An 18,384-nucleotide genomic window follows, 5' to 3' on the forward strand; every position below is an offset into this window, starting at 1 on the left:
TTGTACTTTCAAATCTGTACTTTTGCTGTTCTGTTTTGGGATTTTGCTTTGCTTTATTTGAATAGCTGGTCTGAAATTTGTTTTATAGACTAGGCCAGCCTCACACTCACAGAAACTCGAATGCCTCTGGCTCCCAAGTGCTGGGTTACACCACCACACCCAGATAAATGTATATTTTTGAATCAACAATACTTGTTCTAAGAATTTGTATCATAAGATTTTCCAGACTAAAAACAGGCATGATAATACATTCCCATAGGCTCTTACAGGAGCCATGGAAGAAACCCTCGCAGACCTTTAAACACGAGCAAGCCTGGACTCGAGTTAGCTCAATAGTTAGATCATTTGCTGCCCTTTCAGAAGCCCAGGGCTCAGCTCCCAGCACTCACACAGCAGCTTCACAACTGGCTGTAACTCTAGCTTCAGGAATCCAATGTCTTCTTCTGACCTTCAAGAGCATAAGACATACATATACATGCAAGCAAAACATTCACACACATTTAAAAAAACTTTATGGCCAGGCAGTGGGGGCGCATGCCTTTGATCCCAGCACTTGGGAGGCAGAGGCAGGCGGATTTCTGAGTTCGAGGCCAGCCTGGTCTACAGAGTGAGTTCCAGGACAGCCAGGGCTACACAGAGAAACCCTGTCTCGAAAAACCAAACCAAACCAAACCAAACCAAACCAAACCAAACCAAACCAAACCAAAAAACCTTTATGAAAGAAAAAAAGGAAAGAGAAAGAAAACATTGTCAAGTCTTTTATTACTGGGAATTATGATTCGAACCCAGAGCAAGGACTTCCTATCCCACATCCTTTAGGATATAGGCTCTTCAGTTCTCCAAGGACACACAAGTTAATGACTGCACTCCAAGTCTTCTAACCCACAAATATGAACTAAAGAGACTTCCATCAGTAAGACAGGGCCCTACCAAACAATTCAGGACAAAAAGGAACCATTTTATAACTTAAGAATGTATTCCCAGAGTAACAGTCCCTCTAGGGAGAAAGCCAGGCCATATCTCCCTCTATAGCCTCTACCCTAGTCTCATGTTTCTCAGCTGCCAGCACCCCCATACCACCCCAAAACCCATTCATAGTCAGATGAAGCTGCTAAAAACTGTATCAAAGACCAAGGTCTTGTTTTTGGTGGTGGTGGTGGTTTGGGGAGAAAGGGTTTCTCTGTGTAGCCCAGGCTGTCCTGGAACTCACTGTGTAGCCCAGGCTGTCCTGGAACTCACTGTGTAGCCCAGGCTGTCCTGGAACTCAGAGATCCAGCTTCCTCTGCTAAAATTAAAGGCATACATCACTATACTAGCCTTTGATTTCTTTTTTAAAACTGATGTCTGAGCTGGGTGTGGCAGCACTCACAGCACAGGGGCTGGGGGAGGGGGGAGGCGGGTGTGTGGGAGGGGTAGTGGATGTAGGAGTGCCAGGCATTCAACGCCAGCCTTGGCCCCTGAGACCCTGTCTCCAAAACAAAACAAAATTAGGACCCCTGAATGTTTTTACTCTGTAATAAACTGTGATTCTCAACTATCTTGATCTGCCTTATTAAAGAAAGATAGTAATAAGCCAATCCTTCAAAGACTTCTAAGATTCAGAAGCAGCAAGAAACAAGTCTGCCTTGAGGTATCCTAACAAACATGATGGAGCTGCCATGTAATCCACTTGAGGATGTACACAACGTAAAGAGGAGAGTGGAGTCAGGCTGGGCAGTCCGAGGGGCCAGCAGTGGGCTCCACGAGGCAGTGCTGTGGCCCAATCTCCTCTCCCAAGGGCTCTGTGAAAAATCCTTCAGTAAAGCAAATACTACAGAAGAATTTTTGTCTGTTTAATTTTCCTCCCTTGAAAACAGTAGGTGTCTAATATATTGAGAAAGCAGCACCTTTTTTTAAAGATTTATTTATTTTATGTATGTGAGTACACTGTTGCTGTCTTCAGACACAGAAGAAGTCATCGGATCCCATTACAGATGGTTGTGAGCCAACATGTGGTTGCTAGGAATTGAACTCAGGACTTCTGGAAGTGCAGTCAGTTCTATTAACTACTGAACCATCTCTCCAGCCCAAAAGTAGCACTTTTTAAAGAAAGATTAATTTTAATTTTAATTGTGTGTATGTGTTGTGTTGACTATGTCATGTGTATACGGGAGTCTGTGGAGGCAGGAGTCAGATGTCCTGAACTAGAGTTACAGGTGGTTAGGAATAGGGGTTGAGACTTGAACTCTGGGCCTTTGGAAGAGCAATGGCTACTTTTAACATGTTCTTAACTGCTGAACCAGCTCTTTTAACCCAAACAGAATTTTATTGACACTGATCAAAGAACTTATACAAACACAAGTCTTGACAGGAAGCCAAGTCCCTCACGATCAGCTGAGCTAAGAAAGCACGTCACTCCTGCAGCTAAGGGGGCCATGAAAGGTGGAACTTACAACTGAGGAGCCCGCTCTCATCTAGAATGAGATTTTCAAAAACTAAGGAGAAATTTAGGCATTTTCAAAGATCATATTTCTTGTAGCACAAGTTTTATGAGTAAAATGAAAACAATACTTAACTTTTCCCAGCATCCAAAACAACCAAATGATCAAAGTACTTCAAGAGAGCTAGGTGTGGTGATGTACGCCTTGTGACCCCAGCAGCAGGGAGGCTGTGACTAGAGAATTTACTGGCTAGGCCACCCTGAGCTCCAAAGTAAGACTCAACTAAACTAGTTAAAACTAGCCCATGCTGTTCATAATGACATGACCACCGATTTCAATCTTCGTTTGTCAAGTCATAAGGTTCTGTAGAAGATCTGAACTTCACCTCATTCTTTGGCTAAGATAGTTCTGGAAGATTTCCCAAATATATGTTAGTAAAAAGCAGTATATGACCTGTCTAAAAAACTGAGCTCACAGCAATCAGAAATAGTGAAACACACCAGGCATGGCCAAACGTCACAAACAGGTTTTGTCTGTTAAACAAGACGATTTACTAAAGCTAGGGGAATCTTCCAGCTCTAGCAGACTAGAAATAATAGACTTATAATTGTTCCTAGAAATTAAGAAGACAACCCAAGAGCCTAATAAATGAAATCTGGAAGAAATGTTATTATATTCCAGGTCATGGAAATATCATAAATCCATTACTTACAGCAGCAGAACCAGAAGACCGAGTTAGTTGCTTATTTTTCTTTTAAGATTTATTTATTTATTTATTTATTTGTGGAGCCAATGTCTTTAATCCCAGCATTCTGGAGGCAAAGGGTGGCAAATCGTTTAAATTCTTGTTTTCAGTTTTATTTTATATGTATAAGTGTTTTGCCTACATTATCTATGCATCATGTAGGCGACTGGTGCCTATAGGTCAGAATAGGGTGTTAGAGTAACGGATGGTTGTGAGCCACCATGTGAGTCTTGGGTCTTCTGCAATAGCAACAAATGAGCTTGAGCATTGGGCCATCTCCTCCACACCGTGACTGAGGTTTGACAGTACCTCCACTCACATATCCATCTCCAGCACACAACTCCTGAGCAGGACCCAACCCAGGTGACTACACCTCCTTTCCCCGTCTATTTAATGTTTCCTCAAAACACTCCCTTTATCTGACCATTGTGCATAAAAGGGTTTTTTTCCTATCAAGGTAGTGAGCCCAAAAAGGACTCCTATTCCCTGAACCTTCTCCCCCTTCTCCTACCTGCTGAATGCCAATCACATCAGCCTGTGAGGTCAGACTCCTCCTACCTGCTGAATGCCAATCACATCAGCCTGTGAGGTCAGACTCCTCCTACCTGCTGAATGCCAATCACATCAGCCTGTGAGGTCAGACTCCTCCTACCTGCTGAATAGCCAATCACATCAGCCTGTGAGGTCAAACTCCCATCAATGAGATGAGACCCAGTCACCACCTACGCTAGGGAGAAAACACAAAGCCTCTCTCTTTTCCTACTCACTAGTCACAGACACCTTTTTCCAATTCGTTTCGAGATGTATTTAGTTTTATTTTCTGTGTCTGAAGTCTTTGTACCTGTGTGTGTGCATGTGCACCACAGGGGCACCTGGTGCCTGCAGAGGTCATACGGAAGCATCAGCTCTGCTGGGCTGGAGTTACCATACATAAAGCTGTCATACAGACGGTGAGAACAGAGTCCGAATCCTCTGGGACAGGAGCCAGAGCTCCAAACCACGGGTCTATCTCTCCAGCCCCTCTGGCAAATCCTTTTTACAAAAAGAACTCGTCTTGCCAAGTTACGTTCACTTTGTTGGTAAGTTTCTTTGTATGGCACCAAGCTAGTTCTCAACCCACACAAGGTGCTCACCCTGTTTCGGTGGTTTCGACTTTCTCCTCAACCAGAGCCTCAGGCTCAGTCCCTTGATGATCTCGAACTATTTGACGGTTTCAAGCGCATACAGTCGTCTCCTAATTTTCGTCTCCACCTTCTTCCTTCCTGTGAGCTTCAGACTGAAGGATACAAATGCCTTCACTTCTTTTCTATTTCTACTAGAAACTTGCCAGAAATAAAGTTTCGACCTTCCACCCAAGCGTCCGTCCCTTCTCCAATAATGGTCCTGGTAGCTAATGGCACCATTTCCACACTGTTGCTCTAACCAAAACATACTGTCATCCTTGATTCTCAACGTTCTGATCTAATTCCTCAGCAGTCACTGTGACTGCTTCTTAGAAATGTACAGAGCCTTGGTTAATACAAACACATCTCTTCCAAAAAATAAAAGCAGAGATTGACTCTCCATTTCTATTAATAAAAACGATTTTAAAATGTTTTCAGTACTGAAAACTGAACCCTGGACTTGTATGCGGTAGGTAAACACTCTACTACTAAGTTACACCTTTGGTCCAATTTTCAGATATTTTATGTTCCAAGCATTTGAAGCCAATAGCCCCTTTAGCAGAAATAGCAATTAACATCAAAGAATTTCCCAAATATATGTTAAGACAGAAGATAATTCTGGGCTACATAGCAATCCCAAAGCCAGCCTTGGGCTATGTGGGAAAAGACCTGTCCCCAAAAATAAAGGCCTGGGATCCAATGCTGTGGCAGAGAGCTTCCTACCCTGACTGTAATCCCCAGCACCTGTACAATAAAGTCAAGATGGCCACTGCCCACCAATTCCCCCTGATGATCATGTCTGCTACTCCACCATCTGCAGACAGAGACTAGTTCCTTATCTTTCTTGCATCCAGTCTGGCCTGATGAATTTCCTTAATTAATGGAATGAGACAGAGATAGCAATGTGCCAATCTTGGGGGAAGGAGGTGGAGGGAGGACATTTTTGGCTACTAACTGAATGATTAGATACCACCAAGATCTTACAAGGATATGCACCCATGGGCCAGTTATGGGGGAGACTCCTCTAGGACTCTTTATTCCAGCTTTAGAAAATCACACAAAATGAAATCACGTGGGACAGAACCAACCACCTAACAGACTCACAGAAACATAGGAAGAGCTAGGTGGGTGGTGGCACATCCCTTTAATCCCAGCACTTGGGAGGCAGAGGCGGGCAGATCTCTGAGCTCGAGCCCAGCCTTGTTTACAGCATGAGGTCCAGGACAGCCAGGGCCACTCAGAGAAACCCTGTGTGTTGATGATAGGAAGTTGGAGGTAGGGGTATGGGGAGGACATAGAAAGAGTAAGTTATGTTAAGTGTAAGAGCACACCCCTGTGAACACAGACCTCAGAGGGCTGAGGTAGAAGGCTCTCCAAGTCAGCCTACAGTACATAGTGAGAACCTGTCTCAAAAGAAAGAAACTAAAAAAGGCTAAAGATGTAACTCCATCAGTGGGGGGCTTACCTAGCACACACAAAGCCCTGAGTTCAGCCCCCAGCACATAAACATGGTGGCAGATGTCTGTGACCAGCACTCTGAAAATAGAGTGCTAGAGGTCAGAACCTCAGGATCCTCCTCTGCTACACAGCAAGTATGAGGCCCAGTCTGAGAAACAAGAGACCTTGTCACCAGAAAAACACTTATTTAAGCCAATAAGTTTTGCTATAGTTTGCTGGGTAGAACAGATAAATGTAATACTATGGTGACAACAGACTCTACTCTCTAGACAAGTATTAACTGACAATAAAACCAGATATCCAAAGAACTTGGAGTCTGGTGCATGGTAATACACACCAGTAAGCATGGCCCCCAAGGGCCCACGGCAGGAGAATAAAGAATCTGCAGTGAGCCTGGGGTATACAGCAAGATCAAAGAAAAATCACCACACTTGATTGTTTCATCTTACAGCTCTACTACGGTTTCCTTAGTAAGTTCAAACTATTTCCTAATCAAGTCAAATGGTCTCAGGATAATTCTCTAAAGCATGTACAACTGGTATGAGTCCCCCGCTTCAGACGATAAAATTCATATACCATGTTAATAGTTGATGCTGTTTATTCACTAATGCTAAGCACTTACCTGACAGAACCTCAGGTCATGATAAATTACACCTTCAATTTTAATAGAGCACTGCAAAGTATGCCTACCATCAGCCTCCCAGCAAAACCCTGGCAGTACAAGCCAATTTGTAAACATTGGACATGTGGGCAGAAACCCTAACTGAGCACGCCAATCCTTTGGTCACTGCTACCACAGTGCCACCTCCTGTCTTGTGACTCTGGAAGCTTGAATCAGAGGCAACAGTTGATAGAGGAAACAGAGCTAAGAATAGCACAGCCAAACCATCTTTCTGCCTCTCCTTCCTCCCAGTCCAAACCAACTGTCAGAGTGAAGGACCGGATAATTCAGACCTTTCAAAACTCAATTACTGCTAGGAAAGCCGCTGCCTGGATGCTGGTAAGGACAACTAACTGCAAGAGAGGATTGCACAAAAACGGAGGTGGTTCAACAGCCTTACTTTAGTTCAAGACCCTAGTCCTATGACAACACAACACAGTGGCAGGGCTCACAAAGGGCTTCAAAGCATGGCAAAGATAATTTTCCATTCACTGACTGCCTGAAAGTTGTACACAGGAAAAAGGCGGGGAAAGGTACGTAACTGCCGTGCTACAGAAAATTTCAAGTGAAGCTCCACAGAGGGAAAACAGTGGATTGCCATAACTCCAAAAGGTATTTTTAAATCTGAAGCCTATCTGAGAACCCATTTGCTTCCAGGAAAGTGGCCAAATCTTGGACCAAATGATGCCCCTTGGAGTTTGTCACAAAAGGTGCTGAATAGAATCTCAGCAGTCACACAGGTAAAAAACAAGGGCCAAAGACCAGAGGCCAGGCTCCCTATTCCCATTGGCCCCGGATACATGTGACATTTCAGTAACATCTTTTTCAGGGTAACTGTGAACAAAACGTGGTAGAGGCTACTTAGCAACAACCATTTGCTTCCTAAAAATTCTTTTAAGGCCAAAATAAGAAATCTCACAAATTCTAACTGTATTGAGCTAGTAGGAAATTAAAAAAAAATAAAAAAATAAAAAAATCCCCCCAGTCACCCAGTCACAACCACTTCATCACACACTGCGGAACGTATGTTATGCTCTCGAAAGCTGAGGGCTTGAAACTCTTTCCCAGCCAAGTTCCTTAACACTAAGCCAGAGTTCAAAAGTGAGACTATCTGTCCCATACCATGAAGGAATAGCTTGTGTTTAAATGTTCAATGCTGAAAACAGCGTTTGCTCTCCTGACTTTGAAGCTGGCCCCACAGTCAGAAGTCACAATGTTCTGAGCTAATGGGCGCAATGCATTCTCCTATTCTACACTTAACAGCCACTGATGCAACACACTGGTTTTTATATAGCCACCTACAGTGAGATGAATTTAAAACCCCAGTAAGTTCTACTCAACTGACACCATAAGACAAGATCCCAGTATCAAAGTAGGTTGTTCCCTTTATCTTCTTCTTAAGAATATGAAGTACTTGAGTGTTAGTACCACAAACTATTTAAGGATCTCTCTTGGTACACATTAACTGGAACATCTTATGCTTTCTCTCCTTTACTCAAATGTTCATAACCAAGGCTAAGAGCTAAATAAATAAATCACAAGTCTTATCAAATATGAGTAGGCTGTGAAAAACTGGAAACAGGAAAAAACAATCACGGATCTGAAAGTCAGGGAAATCTAGCTAAAACCACCGTGTCTCAGTTCTGCAGTGTCAGCAGCTCACCATTCCGTCTCTTGTGCCCAACAGCCCACAGCATAACGAAATCAGGGCAGCAGAGTCCAGAAGCCCTACAGACACCACTGGCTCTCCCAAACACATTGCTTCAATACTTCCTAGGCAAGCTTCTTCCTCACTCACCTTAAATCCGAGAGAGAAAAAAAAAAAAAATCAGGCCTGTCTCTGGGAGCTACAGAGTTTCCCATGCTTTATCCTTTGAATTTGGAACCGAGGGTGTGACACCATCTCGGAGTCCAAAGCATGCTCCTTTTCTGCAAACAGGGATCCTCCAGCCCTGTGCACAGTGCTGTAATCTACGACAGAAGGGCATCTGAATGCAGAAAAGCCACATTCCTTCCACATTCCCTTGAGACTTCAGTAAGGGGGAACTAAGCTTGGTTTGAACCAAACTTAACAATACCCCTTCCTGAATGGGTCCCGCCCAGCTCAGCTTGCAGCTAGCCTGCAAAGCATCCAATCACCCCTGTGCCTGCTCCCTTGTTCGTCCCTCTCAGTGCTGCCAGAAGCATTCCCCAGCACCCAGTTCCCGACATGCCTTGCAAACAGGTATAAAGGTCACTGCCCTACAAGTAGGCATGCCTGCCTCAAATGCCCACATGGTGGTGGAAAATGACTGCAAAGCGTAACAAACTCCATCCCAAAGTTCAGCAGGGCACCTTGGCAATCAATCGATCTGATTGTGCTGTGCAATCAAGTCCCTATCAAAGTAATCCACAGGAGAGCCACCTTGCCATAGGTATGGGAGTGAGCACGTAGGTCCCAGGTCACTTCTTGGCCCTCTTCCAGAGCCTGTGAGATGATGGAAGAGTTCAGATAAGGAAAACTGCACAGCTTCAAGGTTCAGTTAAAACTAAACTGTAATGGAGATGAACAGTAAATTTCCCAGAGAGATAAAGAAGTCTTTATGCAAAACAATTCAGTAAAGGATTTTGAGCACTCACTTGCTCCCAAGTCAGAAAGAAGAGGTTCTCAGTCGGTTTACTTCACTCTACCTGTAAGGTTTACTTCACTGAGCTAGCAATACTGAATTTAAAACCCTAAGCATTTTGGGGGGGGCGTGGGGGGGACAGGAAAAGTTTCTGTTGTTATTAATAAACTGAAGAAGCTTCAGTAAACATTTGCTCCCACTTGTTACTGTCTCCTAGCTGTCCAAGAGAGGAACCCTGCAATTCCAAAGTAATGAGGAACTGTTTTCAGGCTAAGCAAAGCTTTAGGGGTAAGACTAGCAGTTGTTACCAAAGTTCCGAAGTTAATTCTCCACACATGGGGAGACATTAACTCCAAAAATACAAAGCATAGGATACAGCAAATAGAGGTCAACACATTACCTGTGACTGAAAAACTCATTTAAATGTTTTTACGTTTAAAAGATACATTTAATGTTTTAAATTCAGAACAGTTCCTTTGTTAATTATAATCATTTGCCCTGCCCCAGGATTCTGGAGCCGAAGACCTCTGTCTAGCATGCTAAGCAATCATTCTAGTAATAAGGCACAACACCAGCTTTTTGTTTTTTGTATTGCTTACTTTTAATTCTACAGTTGATTTAAAAATCAAGAGCAGGGGATGTGGCTGAAGTGGTAGAGTGCTCACCTGAATAAAAGAAGCCCTGGAATGATGGGGGTGGGGGATGGGAGGGAGCCGATGGACAAGCACTAAGACACACTGGATAAACATGAAACCAACTAGCATGTATACAATAAGTTTCGTTTTTCCAAAATAGCTGATTCATAGGCTACATCTCTAGACTTCTTAAGGACAAGTGATTTGTCCCTCAATTGTTTAAATTCCTATGAAACCAAGATCAATTTGATACTTTTTATCCACATCTACTTTAGAAGATTAAAAAAAAAAAGAACTACATTCTACTACATGAAATAACTTGACCCTTATCAAAATGGACATAAGTCGGGTTACACAAATATCTTTCCAATTATCCTAGGAGAAATTAAGCAAGTACTTAAAAAGAGAAACCTACAAGTATTCACACCAGTTTATTCCTAAAACCAGGAATGTGAAATGATTCATGTGGAAGAGAGCTTCATTCAAAACAGTCACATAGCATTCTTCTTGTCCTGCCTGTCTCTGCAGGGCAAATCCCTCTGTCCCCCAGAGCACACTCAGAAATACTTAACCAGATACACACAGCCCTGGTTTGAATTAACTTCAAGCTTATTGTTTGCTCCAGGTTGGGGGGGGGGGGGGATTGAAAAGCAAGCCAGAAATCCTAACTCCACCTTGCAAAACCCAGCAGGCTAACCTCAGTCTTTCCAGTTAAGAGTTATAGAGTTCAGAGAAGGGGAAAAAGCCATTTCTTCAACAAGCTTCAGTAGCTGAAATAGCCTGCAAATATTTTGTAAAGTGACAGCTACAGATGCTCTAAGAGAAGAGAAATCTCACTGAAGTAGCATAAATTTCCCTCAGCCTTCACTGTCTCTTGATGATTATTTGTAAGCAAAATACACCAAGGGGCAGGAGGAGCTGAAACAAAGGCACTGTTTGAGGGGGAAGAAAAAAAAAAACTTTGGAGTGTTTGAAAGGCCCCAGGACCCCAGCATTCACTGTGTTCCAATGGCCGCTGGCTCACCAGTGAACCAGGGCAAAGGCAACTGTGTTCCTTTTCTCTTAGAAGCGCCCACCACGGCAGACCAGCTTCTGCACATCTGTCTTGGACCTGCCCTCTAAATCCTGTAGGTTCCCAAAGACTATTGGCTTTTGAAACTCGGGTTGCCCGTTGAAGGGACTAAACCTGCTCTGCCAAGAACATGTAGCTCCGAGAGCGTCCTTGACAGGCATTCGTAACAGCAACAATAACCCCGAAGCAGGGGCCGCAGGCAAACCCTGGTCTATGTCCCAGAATCATCAACGCGCGCACACACACCTGCCATAAACTTAAACGCAAGCAGAAAAAGAGCAAGCTGATCTGTGGCCCCGGCGTGTAAGCCAAAGGGTCCTAGTTTTCATCTGTGTTCAGTACTTCCTCCCTAAAAAGCAGCCAGAAAAGGGTAAATGGGCTCACCTCTGCCGTTTAGGGACGGAGTGCTCAACTTCCATCGGTTTCCCATGTAGTTCCATTTTACCTGGGGACACACAAGAGGCAAGACAACTGGCTAGATTCAGGAGCTCTCCCCACCTCGAAATCTGCAGTCTTTAAGAGAAAACACAGCCTGCTTCGGTGTCCTCAGCAGAGCCCCAAGATTCCCACCCCACTCAAGGACAAGGGAGGAACAGGGCAAGGCGAGGGTGCAGAGCTGACCCTTCGGGTGGGTGTGGCTTTTTAACTTGCAGAAAGCTGGAGAGGGAGAGCAATCGTCAGGCTCACCACTTGTGTTGCAATTTTCGCCTCCTGACCCCCTTCCGAGGGCCACCTAGCACCCCAAGGTCTGCAAGAGGTGCATCCCCAACCAACAGCCTGCCCTAGGGGCGCGCGGCCTTCTTTCTGGTCCACGTCCAGGTTGGCCTGGAGCACTGGGTGGTGGGATTAAAGAGCCGAGGTGCCAGGAGGGGATTCGGCGGCCGGGGTGCTGGTCCACACGCGCTGACCCATCAAGGCGCCGGCCTCGAGTCCAGCCGGGGACGGTGGAAACCGAAAGGCAGGGACAGCTGCTCTCCCCTCGGGCATCCAGGCAGAGCGCACCCAGTCTCCCCGGCCGCGGCTGCGCGCACGGGCCGGGACTGCGGCGCCGCGCGTGGCAGGGCTGCCGTTCTGGCAACAGCCGGCCGCCGCCGCCCACCTGCCCCTTTCGCTCCAACGACCCCGCGAGGTGGACGCGGCGGGGTGGAGCGGGACGGCCCGGACGCGGCCTCCCTCGGGCGTGAGGCTCAGGCCACTTTCTGTTCTCTACGGCTGGGGGGACAGCGAGCAGAGAGAGAGGGCCCGGCGGGCGTCCGCGCTGGGCCCCAAGGCCCGCCTGGCCCGGCCTGCAGCACGCGCCGCGCCCCGCGACTGACAGCGCGTCCCCCTCCCCACCCCCACCCGCCCCGCAAGCGGGGTCCCGGAAGGCAGCTGCCGACACGGGGACGCCCCGACCACGCGCGCGGACCCCACCTGAAAGCGCCTCGATGGCCTTGAGGGCCCAGCCCTCGTCCGGGCAGTCCACGAACGCGTAGCCCGTCTTCACCAGGAAGGGGCCGGCCACCGGGATCTTAGCGTCCTTGAAGACACTTTCCAGGTCCGCGGGGCCGGCGTGGTCGCTGAGGTTCCCGATGTACAATTTATTCATTGTGAAGAGGGGTCGTTTTAAAAACCCGAGGAAAATGCTCAATTTAAAAAAAAAAGCACCCACGGCGGAGGATGAAGCCGGTGGATTTTGTTCCTCTCCTCTCGGCTTTCAAACCCACACACAGTGACCCAGGCACGGGAGCGGCGGGCGAAAACCAGATCCCAGGGTCCTTTTTTCCTCTTCTGGGTATTAAAAAAAAGAGAGAGAAAGAAACAGCCTAGCGACGAGCCCAGCGTCGAGTCTTCCTAACTCTGGGGAGGAGGCGGGATTAGCGAGAGAAAGGAGGAGGCGCGGGGGGGAAACTACTTTTTGTCTCTTCCTCCCCAACCCCTTTGGCAGCGGCCAGCGGGCTGTGAAAATATCACACTACGTGGGGCAGGCGCCGCCTCCCCGTAAAAAAACCCCGAGGGGTGACTGGCAGCGGCGAGGGGAGCGGGGCGGGGGCAGCCGCTCCGAGTGTCCGGCTTTTTGAATGAGCCACGTGTTCAAACTACAAATCAACGTCTCACGTGAGGAATCCCAGCGCCTCAATTAGAGTGGGTTTCGGAGGAAAGAGAAAAAAAAAAAAAAAAAAAAAAGAAGCGAGAGAGGGGGAGGGGAAGCGAGATTGGGCGAGGGACCCCGAGCCGGGAAGGGGGTGGAGAGCGCCCAGCCGCTGCCGCCGGCGCCAGGCGCGATGGGCACGGCGAGTTCCGAAAGGCTCGGAGCCTCGGGAGGGTCAGACGAACGATCCTTTTTTTTTTTCTTAAGATGAGGAAGCGGTTAGGGAGTCCCGCCGTTAGTTACGGTAGTTTTAACCATTCGATTTTTTGAAAACAAAACAAAAAAAAAGGGTCACTTAACAACGAAATCTGAATGACAATCTCGAACTCGTAAGGTGGCTCTGATGACCGGGGGAGAAAAAAGTAGAACCCGGGGGCAGAGCGCCGCTCCCCTCGAGGGCCCCGGGGACCGAGCGAGCGAGCGAGCGAGCGAGCCAGCGAGCGGGGCGGCCCGGGCCGGCGTGGGGGAGGGGAGCCGGCGTCCTGGGCGGGTGTCTACGCGACACCTCCTCCGCCTGCGCTCCGGGTGGCTCTCCGCCTCGCCGTTCATTGGCTGCTCGGTTGCGAGAAGACTCTGGATAAATGAGGCCGGGGGCGGGCTGGCCGCGTGGGGGAGGGGCGCGGGGCGGAGGCTGTGGGGCTGGGGGTGGCCGAGTGGGAAAAGTCGGTACTTAAAGGGAAACCCTCGCTTCCTGTGGTTTCTCGAAGGGGGAGGGCTGGGGGAGGGGGCTGCTACTTTTATTTAAATAATTTTTGGTAAAGAACTTGGAACTCTTCAGGGAACCCTTGTTCAGCGTCAGCCTTAGGTGGCGTCGGCGTTGGGGAACTGTTCCTCGGCTCTTTCTGCCTTCCTTTGACTGTGAGAGCCATTCATAATTTTCCCTGTAGGTAACGAGCACAATGGTGGTTGGGGGGTTGGGTCTGGGCCCGGTGGAGCCTTCCTGAGCCTGCTAAATGAGAGCGGGAGAACAGGAATACGGAAAGAAGGCAGTTCCCCCTGTCCTTGTGAGCACCTTCAACTGTGCTTTTATGGTTGTGTGCTCTACTCAAAGGCTTCAGAGAGAACTTGTGATATATTTTTAACAGGTATTTTATGGAAAAGAGAAATTGCCGAGCTTTGATGACTGAAATTAAGTTCAATGTAGCCTGAACATACAGGCAAAAAAATCTAATGTTTTGCTACTTCTCGCAAGTTGAAAAATGTGAATAGAGAAAATATGTGCTTCATACTACAAACGCCTTCAGCAATTGATAGTTTGATGTGATGTGCTCTTTCAAAAAACCTTATTAATACTTTAAAGTATCTCTTAAAGAAATGACAGTAGCAGGTTGTTTTTAAAACGTGAAATTATTGAAGGATCCAGAGTATTGGCATTGTGTCTTTTTTTAAAGGAACTTATACTTTTGTGTTAAGTAACCGGAAGGTGTCAGATCATCCATTTTAAATGCAACTGTTCCTTCTAACAGGTTTTTCTCTCCTGCTAAGCAAGCCAACTGTATAAAACACACTTTAACAGTATTTTCACCTAAGCTTAATATAGTAAAATGGTCTTTATGAAATTATGACACAGTATTCAGAACTATTGGAACTCTGGAGAGAACAACTTTGGAAGGGAATTCCTGAAGCTAAGTTAGCTATTTAAAAAAAAACCTATTCTTCACCTTCATGCATTTTGAAAGAAAAACGGCTCTCAAGGGAAATATATATTCCTTTAGGCTTCTGTGGCATTGAAAAAAATATCAGTATAAAGTTTACGAATTTATTTTTGTAGTACTTCATGTGAACCAAGCCTAGTTGGAGAAATGTTTTTATTCATAATGTTTGCTTTTCTGGAAATCACTTCCAAGAGTCTGATCATAACAATATTTTTTAATAACAAACTGATCAGCTTGCTACCTAATTGTATTGATTCCCCCCGTTAACTGTTTTATTAAAAAAAAAGATACCTAACGAAATTACTTCCTTTAAAACATGAGATAAATTATTTTTGATTTTTGTCTGTCAGTGTTAAACAAATTTTAACAGCTGGAATTTAAACCAAGTGTGTGGCGATTTAATGAATTTGTTCTTGGGCTCCTGTGAATTTAATCTGTTTTATTGTTGTAACAAACTGGATACTTTGTCTAGGACCTTAACACTCAAGTAATAAAGTTGAAACATCAAAAAGAAGTGGACATAAACCACTTCCAATCTTCCAAACACTGGAGAGGTTGAGTATATACTCCGTAGCAAAATTAAAAACAAAACAAAAAAAAATGGGTAATTAATTTAGCTTTTAGAGCAAAAAATACTTGAATTTTCCAGAACATATATATGAAGTCAGTGTAACTCTTCAAATTCGTAAATTAATTGTATGGATGCCTTAAAGAATTTTCTCACATTATTTGGGTATGGACCAGTACAGAATCTTCAGCAATTGTAGCCCCCTAATTAACATTAATTCCACGGAAGAAGGACTCCCACCCATCTGTTTACACAATCGACAGCTGCATTTCTTCTGATGACCCGGAAAGGTAAAAAAAAAAAAAAAAAAAATGTTTGAGGTGCTGAGTAACGTGAAAGTATGCCTACAAGGTCCGTTACTGCGGCTGTAGCCACAGGTTGTGGGCAGAGCAGAAGGCGGCCCAAAGTCTCCCCGGCCCGGGCCTGACACCCCTCCGGTGGGCGCGTTTCAACTCTTCTCGAGAACCGCTCCCCAGAACTCTGTTCAAACCAGAGGCGAGATCCGAGACCTGGGTCTGCTCTCACTCCAGAATCTGTCACTTCTATCTGTACTAAACATGGTGCCCAGGAACTGAGAAGATGGGGTGGTTTGTTTCCTTTCTCCAGCTCTGTGCAGAGAGGGAAAACCCGTCGATACGCACACAAGGGAAAGTCTTCATGGTCAGCTGGAGCCCTGACCACCCGGCGGCATCCATGCAAGGAGACTGCGTCTAAACTCGCGAGGCGGGCGCACGCTCGAGGATGCTCGGTCCCCACGGAGAAATAACGAAGGCTGCGTCTAATCTGGCGGGGCGGGGCGGCCGTCGATGGCGCGGAAAAGCGACCTAGGGCGGGGCTCCGACGCGGACGGGCGGCCCCGCAGGATTCAGACCCTCACCCAACGCCGGGAGAGGCGCCGCCCTCGCTGGAGCCGCTCGCCGATTGGTGGAGGCAGCGAGCCTATCATCGAGAGTTGCCGCCTCTGGAGTCTTAGCTGGTCTCCACCCATTGGCCCTCGGGCCGCCCCTGTATTTGCATATTTTGTGGCGCGAAAATAACCCTTTGCTCCCTTGTTGGCTGTGCTGTGGGTGAGGGGTGGGCTTCCGCTCGCCGCGCTCTGCCCTTTAACTGTTCGCCCCAAGCGCGTGGTACCCGGGGCCAGCCTAGAGGTCGGGGTTTCGGACGCGCACTGCCCCGAACTCATCTTTTATTTCGGGTCTTCGAATGTATCCGTCTTTTTTTCCTTTTACCTTTTCTTTTTCTTTTTCATTTCAAAGAAGCACAACCAAATATGTTCCCAGGTGCTTGAATTTAACTAAACTTCTAGAGAATTCGTTCAACCCCCTCCCTCCCCAGCTCCCTTTGTGGTCCGCAGGGTTGTTTTAACCAAAACCAAACAACCTCTGGGGGGTGCGGGGGGTGGAGAGCAAACGAAAAATTCCGGGTAAAGTCAGCTATGCTAAGACCACGTTTTCGTTGAAGCTGCCCTAAGACCGGTGAAGTTGAAACCGACCTTGAAGGATTAACGATTTCTGTAGCTGAAATGTACTAATTTCACTGACGTTTGGTGCAGACGGTGAGAAAAAATAAATACGAAATTGGTTTGGAAAAATACGAAACAAACGAAATAATCAGTAACCGAGAAGGTAAACAGCCACAATGTGTGTTAGGTGCTGGTGGGTTTCTGTTTATAAATACATTTCTATTGTTAATTTTTTTCCTTAAAAATATAACGATCAGAACTCTGGGCGTGACAGAAAAGAAGGAAGTATAAAATTGTTTGATTTCTCTACATTCATAAAAGATTTTACCAATCTTTATCTGGAGAAAAAGAAACGAGCTAGCCAAAAATATAACAAATTTATCCACAGATAATTTTAATTTTTTTTTAAGTCTTGGCAAGGGGGAGATAACTCAGTTTAGTTGAAACCCGGTAAAAGATTATTCTTCAGCAAATATTTAAGATTTTGAGAAAATTGGCTTAAATCATTAAGTTCAAAGATTTTTCTGTGTATTGCTAACTTTCAGCTGTAGTAAGTCATATTATCTTCAACTTCTTCTGAGAAAACTGTTCAGTTTACTGTTCAGATTTAGTCTCTCAAATCGAATGAATGTAACAAATTGCCATGTACCATAGTAGTGAAGCAGTTATTTAAGCAGCTTTTAAATTTTTAAAAAATTGTAAATAAGTAATGAGTTGGTCAAGAACTTAAAACAGAGGTAATCTTGTGTTTAACACATTTTAATCCAACTACATCTCACTAATGTGGTTAATAAATGGTATTTTTAAAGCTTTTATGTAAAATCACTCCCCAGAAAGAGTCACAAATGGTTTGAGTTGAACAAACTGATTAAAACTTACAGACTGAATTTATAGTACAATACTAAAAATCTAGGATGTAAATAAGCTGAAATTTAAGAAACTTTAAATGTGAAGGTATTGTTATTTGGAAATTTTAGCTTGGGGTTTTATTTCGTAGTTTAAAACCGTGCAGTACAAAAAAAAAAAATTAAAGAATTTTAAAGAGAAAGTTGCAATTTTAAAAATAAATTTTAAAATTAATCTAAACAAGCCAAAACTCCAAAGCCTGATATATTTTCAAATGTCTTCTCAAAAACAAAGGGTTATACAAACAGTACTTTTCTTTAATCGGGATAAGAAATTGATTTTTTTTTAAAGTTCAGCGTTAAGTCAGAAGTTGGAATTTCATCTGTCTGTAGACTTTGTGTAGGATTGGTAAGCAGTAGCTAGCAGGATTGCTCTTCCTGCAACTGTTTCTTGTTTTATACTGCTTCCCATGGATGAAAACTAGAGTGCCCATTCTTCTAGGGACTGGGAGAAGGAGACCTTTCATGAAAAGACTCGGTGGGGATTGGTGAGTTCATAGTATTTCCAGACTGACCGAAGAAAACAAAAGAGCGAGGCATTTGTTTGTGGGGGGAGGGGCCCGAAGAGACTGGAGAGAGTTGGGTATTTAAACTTGTTTATCGGTTGCAACCCACTTATTGTGCATCTTCCCTTGAACAACAACGACTGTGCAAAGACAAGTTGGGAGACAATGTACTAATTTAAAGGGGTCAAAGGAGACAGGGATCCAAGCATGAACAGCCAGCCTCTTGCAGAGAACACTCCAAACCTATGCTTCCTCACTAGGAGGATGGGAAATCGAGGGGCGTGCTGGGGCACTAACCACTGCTCAGCGTTTTCCAACGTCTGTAATTCAAAGACACATCTTGGGTTACTATTCCCACAGTTGGAGTATTCCATCCCAGAATTCTGTTCCCCAATCC

The 18,384-nt window shown here is 45.4% G+C and overlaps 1 protein-coding gene across 3 annotated transcripts in view; it reads right to left on the reverse strand.

Annotated features, from left to right (window-relative positions):
* Igf2bp3 (insulin like growth factor 2 mRNA binding protein 3) overlaps window positions 1-12,837 on the reverse strand; it is a 120,567-nt gene extending 107,730 nt beyond the window's left edge. For 2 of the 3 annotated variants that reach the window (XM_028790049.1, XM_028790046.1), the window contains exons 1-2: window positions 12,174-12,348; window positions 11,145-11,205 (exon numbers count right to left, since the gene is read on the reverse strand). In XM_028790049.1, the coding sequence (XP_028645882.1) occupies window positions 11,145-11,205; window positions 12,174-12,348 (236 nt within the window). Of the gene's footprint in view, window positions 1-11,144; window positions 11,206-12,173 lie in introns of all 3 variants that reach the window. The other variant, XM_028790048.1, reaches the window with a different exon arrangement.
* Between the last annotated feature and the right edge of the window lie 5,547 nt (window positions 12,838-18,384).

This window comes from Grammomys surdaster, unplaced genomic scaffold, assembly GCF_004785775.1.
Source record: "Grammomys surdaster isolate TR1022 unplaced genomic scaffold, NIH_TR_1.0 125861, whole genome shotgun sequence".
Classification (NCBI taxonomy): domain Eukaryota; kingdom Metazoa; phylum Chordata; class Mammalia; order Rodentia; family Muridae; genus Grammomys; species Grammomys surdaster.